Here is a 13,909-nt window from a genome sequence, read left to right on the forward strand (position 1 = left end):
TATGTCTTATTATTTGATCTGTTTATCCTAGTATTTAGCACAGTTGTTACACAGTTGACATTTTTCTTCTCCCCATTGTGAATTAATATGTGATTGCCAGAGAGTAATTTGTATCTCTGGATTCCCTGGTATCAAATGAGGTAAAGGAAGTCGGTCTCAGAGACTCACCGACTATGCTGCATTCTGTCATTACTGTGGAGCTCTGAGTACCTAATATATGTCAGGCATTGCCCTAAGCGCTTTACATGTATTGACTTATTTAAATCTCCTCTAACATCCCTATTAGGTAAGTTCTCTTACTGTTATTTTATAGATGAAGAACCTAGGCACAGAAAGAAGTTAAGTAATTCACTTGATAATCACAGTAGCAGGGCCTGGATTCCACCAAGGCTATCTTGTTGGAGAGCCCGGGTCTTACCTATTTTACCAAACTCTGAGGGGTGAATTGGAGGATTTTGACATGGAGTGATTATGGGGAGTTCACCTGTGGAAGCATGAAAATGTGCAAGTGTATCTACAGGTACTTTATTCTGTTGCCAGTTAAAAGGTCGGGGGAGGGGGAACCTTTATACCTCATAGGCTGTCAGTAAATCTTTGTAGAATGAATCTAAGAGTCTTTGATCATACAGTATACACTGCTAAAGTTGACCTCTGTGATTCATGAATTATCAAGAAGCCTTGACTTCCTTGTATTAATAATTTTCATGAAAATAATGGCATTTCATGAAAATAATAGTGAACATGGAAATAGCATGGGCCATGGCTATGGATGTGAGAAAACAAGAGTGTGTATGCCAGAGAATTCCAATCTGTTTATGGGACTGGTAGGGAAGACATGAGTCTTGAAAGGTATATCAGGCATGAGATTCTAAGAGCTTGACCTAAGTAGATGGGAAAAGAAAGAAAAGTAGAAATTTGAGGAAATGTTTATGAGGAAAAGTAAATACAGTCAGTATTAATTATATATAGAAGTTTTGAGAAAAAGGGATATCAGAAAACAATGACTTTGGGATTTCACATTTGGACAAGAAAAGGCAATTGATCATTTTGTGGGGAAGAGGATTAGGAGATGATCTTTACATTTGAGGTGGTGATTATAGGGTATGTAATATGTATTTAGTGCTTTTTCTAATAACTGTAGAGCAGTCCTCCACTGGAGGTGATTTAGGGCCACAAGGGGACATTTGGTTGTGTTCGTAGACACTTTGGGGATGCTGCTAAACATCCTGCGATGGGGAGTCCAGCCTCCCACAGCAGAGAAATACTCTGCTCAGAACATCAGTAGTACCAAGGCTGAGATACCGTGCTCTAGAGAATATGAGGTGGGTAGGATAGATTTTTGCCTTGACATTGTTCAAAGAAGTTCACATTTATAATTCCCTTTTGGTTTTCACCCTTACTCCTTTAGAGATTTATTAGAGCATTGAAAGAGCTATCAGGAAATGATTTTATTTGTTCAGTTGAACAATCATGTATAAATGATGTACAATGTATCAAATATTTAGGTTGCAGAAATAGAGAAATCCAACACATGCGGTCTTTGCTGTCAAGGAGCTTCCGAGTTTAAACAAGGCGGTTGCTTAATACGAAAACCAAAGCTGTTTAGACTGTTACTTTCAGCTTCATAGAGCCCGTGGAATATAAAGTTGTCATGGAATGACTGATTGGATGAACTTTGCACTCTTGTTTCCAAGCATGAACCTTTCAGTAGTATGTGGTGTTCAAGATCATTGATGGAAAGATTTTGGGTTGTGGTAAGATGATTCTGAGTGTTACTGTCAAGTAGGATTTTGCTTTATTAACTTCTAAGAAAAATCAAGAGCATCTCTGAAGAATAATGTAGAAAGAAGTTTTTAGTGTTTTAAAGTGTTTGTTTTAATATGTATGCTTTTCACATAAACATGTTTAATTATAAAAGTAATATAGCATAGAAGTATATAAATTTTGAAAATTATTTTTTTTCTTAACACCACTTTCTAGGTGTAATCACTTTTAAAAAGTTCACTTCCATTCTTGTGGACTTTTTAATGCCTATAATATAGTGATACAGCATCTTTGCTATATAATATTGCAGTGCTTTTTCCACTTAATATGTAATGACTTCCTTTTCTTGCCTGTAGGTTTACTACTGTTATATCTGAAGTGAACTATTCCATTGTCTAGATGCTTCATGATTTGTTACCATTCCCTTATTGAAATCCATCCACAGTTTTTGTTTGTTTATTTTTTTGTTTGTTTCCCCTACAGGCAGCACCACACTAAACAGTCTTGTTCATATACTGTTGCACAGTGATGTTAATATTTCTGTGGAACACATTCCCAGAAGTATAACATACATAGCATTTTCATTTTATCGCATTTCTCCCCAGCAAAAGTTGAGCCAGGCTGTGCCCTTGCCACCAATGTCAGATAGCACTCTTTTCCCACTTTCCTTTGGCAACACTAAATGCTAATAAAAAAGGAGGACCCCTGTCTTTTCCCCTGCCCCTCTCCCTCTCTGTCCCTCCTCTTCCACAACCTCCTTTTTTAGCCCTCCTTCCCCTTCATCCCCCTCCCATTCCTGTCTCCCCTTTGCTCTGCCACACCTTTCTTCCACGTGTGTAATTTGACCTGGGTTTGTTTGTTTGTTTGATCTTTTTCTTTCTGGGTTTTTTCTTACTGATTTGTAGGAGCTCTTTAAAATTTTTTTTTTAAGTTTTTTATTTTGACAGAGACAGGCAATGTGAGCGGGGGAGGGCAGAGAGAGAGGGAGAGAGAATTCCCAGCAGGCTCTGCACCATCAGCACGGAGCCTGATGTGGGAATCAAATCCACAAATTCCCGAGATCATGGCCTGAGCCGAAACCCAGAGTCAGACACTCAGAGTCAGACGCTTGGCCGACCGAGCCACCCAGGCGCCCCTGTAGGAGCTCTTTTAGTATATAGATTAACCCCTTGTATATATTTTCCCACATACTTTATGTTTGTTTGCGGTACCTTTAATCAGGGAGAAATTTAAACATTTTATATAAAATTTGTCAGACTACCTTGAAGATTGTAAATATATTTTTATATTTTTCTCCTTTGTGTTTATTTCCTTATCAATAAGGAATTTATACATGATATACCATAGACCTAGGATGGAACCTTTCTCTCAAAGAAGTGGCCAATATTCTGAATACAGTATTGAATACCCCTGTTGATTTGAAGCATCACTTTGCATATACTGAATTTCTATGTATAACTGTATGTATATTCATATATATTTTCCATATACCTAATTCTTATTCTTTTTTCTTTTCAATTCTTACATGTAACAAATATAAATACATCCTATTGGTTCATTTGCAGATGCCCTGTTCTAATTCATCAAGCTATTATGCTCATTTTAATTTACTCCAGCTTTAAAGGAGGTCTTGACATCTCCTAGTTCGGGTCCCCTATTATTAATTAAAAATTTTTTTGGTCATTCTCACATTTACTCTTCCAGATGAACTTCAACATCAGTGTGGCATCTTTCTCCCCAAAATAGTCTCTTTGGAGTTTTACTGCCAGATCATTCTTTCTGTTGTTGTGATGCCTTCTGGTAACTTACTTGCATGACACTTACGCAAATTAATAAAATCAAACAAACAAAAAAAAAAATGAGCTCAAGCTAAAAGTAAGATACAGTTTTGTATTACTGTCTGTCTGTGACTAGGCCCAGCCTTTTTCAGAATTTTTGCCTGGTTGTCCTTTAAATATGTTTTTTCTCATGTTATTTTTGCCTTCTCTTTCAGAGTCATGTCAAATCTCCTTTCATTTAAGTTTTTTCTAAATAGACGCATACTTTGAATTTTCTTATTGCTTCTATCTCTACCACCTTTATAATGATCTCTCAGCGTAGTATATAAACTCTTTGAGAATAGTAACCATGTGATTCATATCTTTTTCTTTTAATCTAGTTATGTCACAAGCCAAGGTTGTATAGTCTTTGACAAATCAACAGATTTGGACCTCAGTTTTCCTAAAGTAAAGTAGGTATAATTATTCCTACTCTACATGGTTGTTACAAAGCAGGAAGAGCTTATAAAGCACCTGCCAGGAGACCATACTGAAGTGCCTGTGGCAAGGGCCAACATGGCTCTCTAGAATGCAGAAACATTAGGAGGCTGCTATTAAGTGCAAGTCGTAGGTAGAGAGTAAAGTGAAGTTATTGTCCAAAGAAGAGGTGGAGGAAAACTTCAAAAACAAGAGATCATTTCATGTTTTCAAAATGTAAACCCTTAAGGGCTAATCGTTAAACTCTATTGAATACTTGTGGGCAGAGCACTGTGTCATGTGCTGTCGAGTATGTGAACATATGTGTAAGGTGGTTTCTACCCTCCAGGAACTAGTAGTCTAATACTGAGTGTGCTTTAAGACCGAAGAAATGAATCAGAGGTGGGTAAATCATGTGGATATGCAAGCTTAGGTTGTCATTAAATTCAGCAAGACAATGACAGCTGGGTGGTGCTAGGGAGATTGAGGTGTGGACCCTTTACAAAGGCATACACATTGAAAAAGCTTCAAGAAGAGAGAGACCTAGATAATACGAAATCTAGGTCTCTCTCATCTTGAAGCTATTTAGATCTTAGCCAAGAATGGAAACAGTGGAGCCCTGGAAGAAGCAGCGCATCAAGGAGTAACTGCAGGGAAAAAGGAGGCTTTGCTTTAGGGCAGGAGCATGAGACTGGTGAGTTGGACAGGTAGGTTGAGATGATTAGGTATGGGTCCTGCCGCTGCAGGTGAAGTCACTTAACTCCTTGTCTCTCTTCCTCATCTGATCAACTGGATAGCTGTTATTTCCATCCGAATGAAAAATCAAAATGGTGATCAATTCTCCTCCACCCTACTAGAGACTGAGCACTAGTCACTAACATGTGAATCTTCGAAATGCATATTTTTTTGGTAACCATGATTTGGTCGCTGGATTTTACATGACTTGAGAAGAGGACATTAATCATTTTCCTTTAGAATGGCACATTTTATCTTTATTTCTAGTGAGCTATTTGATTTAAAGATGGTGTTAGTGGGTTAGGAGTCATACACCTATACAGAACTAGAAATCATTTAATTTATTTCATTGTGTGCAGATGGCCCCTCACTGTGAATGGGTCTACTTAGATTTTTCAATCTTAACAGTGGTGTTGAAGTGATGCACGTTCAGTAGAAACCACATGTTGAGTTTTGATCTCTCACCAGGCAGTAATGTGGTGTGATCCTGTCTCACGATGGTAGGGCAGTGGCTATGAGCTGAAGCTTCCAATCAGTCACCTGATTGGGGGGTCAACAGCCAACGTGCTTACAACCATTCTGTACCCATACAGTCTGTTTTTACTTTCAGTACAGTATTCAGTAAATTACATGAGATACTCAGTACTTTACTAAAAAGTAGGCTTTGTGTTAGAGGATTTTTTTTTTCCACTGTAGGCTAATGTCAACGTTCTGAGCACATTTAAGATAGCTTAGGCTAAGCTATCAGGTTCTGTAGGTTAGTTGTATTAAGTACAGTTTCAGCTTATGATCTTTTCAGCTTGGGCTGGTTTATCAGGACATAGCCCCTTGGTAAATGGAGGAAGGTCTGTAGATAAGGAACGAGCTAGCTTGCTCAAGGAAGCTGCGTAAGCTGTAAGGTAGATTATAGCTGAATAGTGGCAGAGCAGGAACCAGAATCCTAGCTTCTTTTCTTTCTATGTAAGTATTCATTCCATGCTGACATTTTTTTGGACTTTCTAAAAATTTAATGCTGTTTTTTGAGGTTGTTATACAGTGAATGAATTTCTAGTTGGTTGGGGAGGATCAGAGAACACAGTAAACATTTTCTGCTTCTCAGTGATGGATTTGAATACTCCTATCTCTTAGTGAGCCATAACTGGTTATTTCAGTTATTTGTTCACTTCTGACCTATTAGTAGGTTTTGTCTGCCATCAGCATGATGCAGATTATGAGGGGAACTTTGTAATGTGGTTGGATAAGTGGAAGTGTATCACAGTGCTGTTGACAACAGCTCAGTGGAAAATTTACTGAATGTATCTTTTTCTTTGACTGTGGATAACATCAAATTGAAATTAACATATTTCCAAAATAGCCCAAGGCAAGTTTATTTCTCAAAGCTAAGGTTCTAGAGTTGGAATTATTAAACTCGTTGAAATAGCATGCAAAATTTTGTGTGTATGGTGCATTTTTCTGTCAAGTGTGTCCCATTGTTTTCACAAGTTTTTTTCAAAGGGTATGTAATATAAATAAAAAGATTTCAGAACTATTGGTTTAATGAGTGATATTCAAATCTATAATACTAGACTCATTTTCCTATTAAAAAAAGACTTTCACTTAAATGACTAAATTGTTTAAATACTACCTTGGGTTTGATGTCTGATAGATAAGAATCACCAAAAATGAAAAGAATATATATTTATTGTATCCCCAGAAATATTATAGGAACATATTGTGATTTTTGTGCTTAAGACTTTCTATGCCATTTTATGACCCACCTATTTTGTTAAAAAAGTCAAAATTACAGTTTTTCATTGTACTAAATGTGCAAGTGGGGCCAACATTTTTTACATACAAACCAGCTGGAAGTTATTTAAATCTATTTTAATGGAAGTGGGGAAATTAGTCCTGTATAGCCTGGATTGAGACATTTCTGTGCTTTATGGGTCTTTTCCCCATTCATTTGACAGAGGCCAAAATTCATCATGCCTCTTTCTATGTCTTAGGGTCACCTTCCTACCTACACACACACCCCCACCATCCCCACCATCCCCACCATCATCGTCAGTGCTCTCGGTTTCTTCCTTTCTTATCCCTCTCTCATCTCTCATTCCTCTCTACTTTGCTATAATCTGGAACTGTGTTTTGTTTTTTGTTTTTTTTTTCCCCATAAAAATCAAATGCCTCTGTAATCCACAATCTGTTTTCCTAATGGTTTTCCCACTCCTTGCCTTTACTTCACTTATATTCTCTCAAACCTCAGGGTCTGGAATGTCAGCTTTGTTCCCTTTGCTGCCTTTTCTAACATCATTATTCCTTCATCCTCCTTTTTTTTTCTTAAGTTTCTGCTCCTTTGAAATTCCTGTCTTTTGCCTAAGCCACCTGTTGGTTAGTCCTTACTGAACAACCTCATGGCTGCTTTTCCTTATTCTCTGAATACTAGCAGTTGGCTTACAATTTTTCTTCACCCTCAGCTCCCGATGATTACAGCTTACCTGTGCATCGCTGTGGAAAAACACCAGCAAATGCCACACCTGGACTTTGAGTTCATTGGCCACTTGACTTCCAGTGACTTTCACCTCACCAGCAATTTACTATAATCCAACTTCTCCAGAATCACATATTCACAGTCCTTATTCTGACCACAACCACTTAGTTGTGCTTCTCAAATCATGACCTTTTCTTGACATTTGGACCTCTCTCTTTTATTCCCAGTGTAGCAGTACTCTTCCTTTGAGATTTTATTTTTTTAATCCCGCTTAGAATTCATGATTTATAATTTCAATAAGTCCCCCCAACCCCCCTTTTTGCCAATACCTTTAATTGCCTTGTTTCTCTGCTTTCTCTTTGTACCTGTTCGGTAGAAAGTTAACCCTGGATGAAGCAGTTAATGTCTTCTCTGTGTCTGTTCCTAAATGGCTGGACATTGCTAGAAAAAGTCACAAAGAAAGGCAAATTGATTCCCCTATAAATTTATTATCACAGATTTTTAATTAATTAATTATTATTCTTTAAGTAGGCTTTGTGCCCAGTGAGGAGCCCATTGCAGGGCTTAAACTCATGACCCTGATGTCATAACGTAAGCTGAGATCAGGAGTCAGAAACTTTACTGGCTAAGCCATCCAGATGCTCCTCATAACTCCTTTTCTTTCTTTCTTTATTTTTAATACTCTTAAAAAAATTTTTTTAATGTTTATTTTTGAGAGAGAGAGAGCATACAAGTTGGAGAGGGGCAGAGAAAGGGAAACACAGAATTCAAAGCAAGCTCTAGCCGTCAACACAGAACCCGACACGGGGCTTGAACTCCTGAGCTGTGAGATCATGACCTGAGCCGAAGTTAGATGCTCAACCAGCTGAGCCACCCAGGGCCTCCCCTCACAAATCTTTTTTTAAAAAGTTTTTATTTGAGTATAGTTGACCTATGATGTTACATTAGTTTCAGGTGTTATCACAAATCTTAAGTGTGCTTTCAGTACTATCCAACAATGCCCTTCCCGCAATGATTATTGAAAACTCTTTGTTTCAACAGTTTTTTTACTTTCCTCATTCACTCCCCATCTCACCAGGTAACTGGCTGCTTTGTTAAGGAGAGAAGAGAATTTAACCATTAGGGGTTTTCATCTTCCAGCTCCTTAACATACAAATCTGCCTCCTGTTACAATAAAAAGAGCCTTTCACCTATCTTAGCTTGGATTCTGCCTGTGCTTCATATCCCATCCCTTTCTGCCTTCTCAGAAATTCTAAAATATCTAAATGTGGTCCTTTCTCTTCCTGATATTGCCAGCCAGTCCATCTCAAAAAAGTTTTATCTTTTCTCAGCTGACCCTTTTGCTACCATTCTACCATAACCCTCCCTTTCCAGCCAAACTTTTTACGAGTCATATTTTAAGTTGCATATATTCTCGTCTAAAACCCTTCGGGACCAGATTTGACTCAGAAATCAGAATTTTTCGGATTTAGAAAAATCTGTACTACCTAAGGTGGTAATAACCTCAGTGGGATGTGGGGCAATACCCTGTAATCATCACCTTGTTTCTGACCTTGACATGTATGGCTTTTCACTTTAAGTGGGATAAATAAGGACTATAAATAGCTTCATGTCAATCCAGGTCAGAGTTTTTTTAAGTTTATTTATTTATTTTTAGGGAGAGAGAAGAGCGTGGGGGAGGAGCAGAAAGAGGGGGAGAGGGAATCCCAAGCAGACTCTGCACTGTCAGCACAGAGCCTGACTTGGGGCTCCAACTCAGGAACCATGAGATCATGCCCTGAAATGAAATTGAGAATCAGACACTTAAATGACAGAGCCACCCAGGTGTCCTGGGTCAAGTTTTGCTTCCAAATTAAAACAAAACAAAACTTTAATTTTTCAGAGCTTCTGGTTTTGGAATTACAGATAGATTGTGGACAGGTATTGCCGCCTCTGTTTTCTCATCTTCATTTTTTTTTTTTTTAACCCATCCTGGCTTCTCTCACTTCTCTCAAATGGCTCTTGCTAATTCTACCAATGATCTTTTTCTGAAGAGATCATGTCACTAGTGAACGTCTTCAGTCCTCAGACTCAGGTGGCTCCAGCTCCATCAAACCCTCTTCCCTTGGCTTCCTCGACCACCTCCCCTCCCTGGCTCTTCCCTGTCACCCTTTTGCAGGCTCAGTGTTCTCTATCTTGTGATTAAAGGCTGGATTTCTTCCAAGGCTCTGTCCTAGGACCGCTTCTTTTCTCACTCTGTTCTCTCACTTGTGATCTCATTTATGTCTCTGCTTTCTACTAATTCTGTGCTAATGAATCACAAATAGATTCTCCAGCTGAGAACTCTGCTTGACCTTGACTTTTTACCTTCTCTTCTGTCTCTTTCCTCTTCTCCCTACTTACTTACATCATTTTGGTGGTCACTAATTCTGTTAGAACAAATATTACGATGTTTGGCATGGTCTAAAGGCTCTGCATGGCCTGGCCACTGTCCCTGCTTCAGCTCCATTTAACTCTGCTCCTTTTCCCTTCTGCTTTTACTTCCTCTGAGGTTCTGTGCTGCCTCCCACAATGCAGTCACTGTACAAGTTACCCTCTCTGTTCACAGTGCTCTTCCTTCGGGGTAGGTCATTCCTACTCATTTTTGCATCACTGCTCAACTCGTAACTTTCTTGTGGAGGCTGTCTAATTTGTGTGCTCTATCACCAAATCTTATGACACTATGTATGCTTATAACACTAATAATTTTATTTTTGGTCAGTTAATGTACTTTCTCCACTAGATGTGAGCTCTTTCAGCACAAGGATTATGTCAGCTTTTGTTCACCATCATATTTCCAGCATGGTGCTTGACGTCTAAGCAAATAACAAATGTTTTACATGCATTCTATACATTAATTTATTTCTGATTTTAAAAGTAGTTTATGTATATACATTTAGCATGTGCAGTTTCTGCAGTTTTAAGTGGACCCAATCCTGATGGTAGTATTACTAAAAATTATAAAGATACACTGTAAAGAATTCCATGAATTACCTATATATTTTTTAAAGGATCAAATGCATAAAAGCCTTATTTTGATCTAACTCATAATTAATTTTGTTCTTCATTCTTTCTCTATTGATCTCTTCCTCCATATTCTTGACAGAGATCAAATATCTTACTAAGCTTAGTATTGTGCCCACGTGAAATATATGCAGGGTCCGGCACAATCCTGCAGACTCTTAACTTGCTCATCAGTTTATAGGTATCACGGGATTAAAAATAGCTTAGCCATCTGCTAACTGACCAGACAATTTTAGTAGTGTGAAAGGGCGTGGTAGGAGAGAGTGGTCTAGGGTCTAGGTGTTCTGTCAGAGCAAAGCTCTGTGCAGAAACCACCTTGTGACCTCTTAATACTGAAACTTAAGAGTCACTTCAAAATTAGGAAGAGATTTGGTGGAAGTTAAGCATAGCATAGTCCCAGTGGTAGGGGATTTCCCAGAAAGTAGGGTGACAAAAGCATTTCAGCATTTTAATGTTCCACCAAATTATTTCAGAGAAAAGAACCTGTGTAAAGATATAGATTACATAAAACTTAACTACCATGTGATATATTTATATAATATGTGATGTGCAACATATATAGAAATCAACTTTAATTAATTAGCCTTGTGCATTTTACTCTTTAATTAGGAAAATCAGTAGATTCCCAGTCATCTCGAAGTGAATCTGAAATTGTGCCAAAAGTTGCTAAAATGACTGTGTCCGGAAAGAAGCAAACTATGGGATTTGAAGTGCCTGGGTAAGCCTGTACCCCTCCTGCACCTTTCTTCTTGAAATTGGTACTGTCTTCTATTGGACTGTAAGAAAGGGAACTATTTTAATTTTGTGTGATGTGTCATTAACATTGACGTATCATGGGTCCTCAGAATGGCATGGTGCAAAGAAAAAGGGCTGATTCTAAATTATGTATATTACTTAATCTCTCTCGTTGTCAGTGTCCTCATGTAAACCAAATAATTTTTAGCTACTTTAACATAAACATGTTTTGTGAAATCTAGCACTGAGATAGGGAATCCTTAGGCCACTAGATGGCGTAGGTAAGCAGTGTTTGGGAATTAAATATGGTGGGTGAATCATAGAATCATTATTTTAAAAAGGTTTTCTGACTATGATCTTTAAACTCTTTTAGATTTTCAAGTTGAATAAAATGGACCACTAGAACAAGGGCATAAAATATGAAATGAAACATACCTAGAATTTCAAATCTAGTGAGAAATGATAAATCCTATATTAGTGGTACTCATTTGTTGTTATCACAGTCTCTTGTTTTGTAAACAAGGGAAGTTGGTTGTCTGAGACTTAACAGCACAGTTTAAAAACATTAACTTTAGACCTCTTTAAAACTTTTTAAAATCTGTTACTTATATATTATGTCTGTTTCGTCTGCCATTTAGATAAGAATCACTGTTATCAAATGTAAGCAAAAAATAGAAGATTTTTTAAAAAAATTCAACATAAACTAAGCAGCTTCAATATTTCTCCCTTACAACATTCTTCTATCTAAATTAATGGAAGTTTCATGAGTCTCGGTTGTGAAGAATCTTAAAGATCACTTAGTTCAGTTTTTTGGTTTTAAAAAATCAACACTTTATTCACTGTTCACTGTATAATAAATTCATGAATTTATTCTAGTTCACTGAAAGGAAGAACTCCGTATCCAGGACACTGGATGAATGAAAAAGTTACGTTTTAATTTGGGTAACTTCAGCCACTTAAAATAATTTTAAATCCTCATTTAGTTACCAAAATCTTAATGTATGTCTTTTCTCTCTGAATTGGAGTTGGGTTGTCGGAATCATAAATTTCTTTTTTATCCTTATATCCTGGGAACATTTAATCCTATTATTTTCATTGAGAGAAGAAGGAAAATAGAATATGCAATTCTTAGTCTAAGGATTTAATAATCTTAATGCAAAATGTTTTGGAAGTCTTAGAAAGCAACATGTAAATAAGCCCAAATATACATTCGAAGTAAATCCATAGTTATCTATGGGAATAATTAGAAAAAATAATGGATAATGAATGATCAAGAGAAAAATAGTAAATTACAAGTAAATAATTCTTGACAACCCAACTGTACTACTTTACAAGTGGGATGCAAGCCTTTCAGAATCTTACAAGACTATATGCTTCATGAGGGCAGGGCCATTAATGTTCATCATCTTATTTCTTTCATAGAATTATTGTTTAAATATTTATTCATCAGAATCTTTGGGGAAAAACATTTTATTTTAAAAATAGACTTGAAAATATGTAAAGGTGATAAAACAGCCAGTGAGTCAATATTTTGATATAAGCTCTGTAAGAAACATTAGCAGAACATGAAAGGTCTGTAGGTACAGAACAGTTTACTCAGAAATACGTAATGTTGCTCAAGGACCAAGCTATATTTATGTCAAATACTTATATAGGACATTTTAGGGATAATACTTAGACTCTTATTCTGATTTGGTCTTGAGAAAGTACAGAAAAAAATTAACAAAACACTTCTGGGTCAAGATTTCAGCAGCATAAATATCTACATAGTGTGATTCTAATGGCAGCTTGTAAAAAAAAAAAAAACGGTAACACATTGCTTAGAAGAAAGTGAAATAGCAACCTTTTTCTTCACTAATATTAAAGATGGTAAATACCTCTTTAGACAAAACTTATTTAAGTATGAATGATTTGAAACTTGCATAGAGAACACATACTCTTAAATCTAAATTAATAACCTCCCAGTCTCATTTAAATAACTCAAAAAGAAAGAAAGCCTCTAGATTCATATAGAAATATTTCCACTTTTGGAAAGAGAATTTAGGGGGAAAAAAACAGAGTAATCATTTTTTAATAATAAATAATTATTATTTACAAAATTAAGCCAGAAAGCACCTGAAAAAAACATTCAACCAACTTACTCTTTCTTTCATGTCAGTCAGTATTACAGCCCTGTACCCAAATTAGTCATTTAAAAAAATATATTCGTTTATTTTTGAGAGAAAGAGAGCAAGCAGGGGAGAGGCAGAGAGAAGGAGAGAGAGAGAATATCCCAAGCAGGCTCTGTGCTGACAGCTGGGCTCAGTTCCCATCAACTGTGAGATCATGACCTGAGCCAAGATCAAGAGTTAGACGCATAACCGACTGAGCTATCCAGGTACCACCCATAATGGTCATTTTTAGGCCTCATCTTAGAGATTTTTCAAAACCTTAAAAAGACTGACTTTTCCTTCATAATAATAAACCTTCAGAAGGTTTTCCTGAGCACAGACTTACCTGGGATGCTTTTCTAATCATTTTGGTCACTTCCTTCTAACACTATATGATTCGGTCACCTGATTTACATTTTACCTAGGATTTACTTGAAAGGGAATGTTTTTGTGAAACCAAGAGAAAAGCAAACCTTTCATGCTACTGAACTGTAAAGGAAATGTTGAAGTCAGAACATGTTTTGTGAAGCTCTTCCTGTGCTGGGCCCACTGAGCTCTGCCAGGCATAGCCATTCCACTTGGATCTCTTCTCCGTACAGGAGGTAATGTAAGCTTCCCTTTGAAGGAAAGCTTCAGTAACTACAGAGGTTTGAAACCAGAAATTGTGATTTCTCTCAGGTCTGATCAGAACCAGAATCCATGTCTAGTTAACTTTGATTGAACACTTTTAGTCTAATTTGTAGGGTTGGTTTTTTTTTTTTTTTTTTTCCACAACTTTTTTA

At 36.9% G+C, this 13,909-nt stretch overlaps 1 protein-coding gene across 1 annotated transcript in view; it reads left to right on the forward strand.

The window, feature by feature from the left end:
• Window positions 1-13,909, forward strand: part of HBS1L (HBS1 like translational GTPase) — an 88,451-nt gene that overhangs the window by 41,842 nt on the left and 32,700 nt on the right. The window contains exon 5 of the mRNA XM_077776143.1: window positions 10,852-10,960. Coding sequence (XP_077632269.1) covers window positions 10,852-10,960 — 109 coding nt within the window. The remainder of the gene's footprint in view (window positions 1-10,851; window positions 10,961-13,909) is intronic.

The sequence above is a fragment of the Crocuta crocuta genome, unplaced genomic scaffold (assembly GCF_008692635.1).
Source record: "Crocuta crocuta isolate KB4526 unplaced genomic scaffold, BGI_CrCroc_1.0 scaffold25, whole genome shotgun sequence".
Taxonomy (NCBI): Eukaryota; Metazoa; Chordata; class Mammalia; order Carnivora; family Hyaenidae; genus Crocuta; species Crocuta crocuta.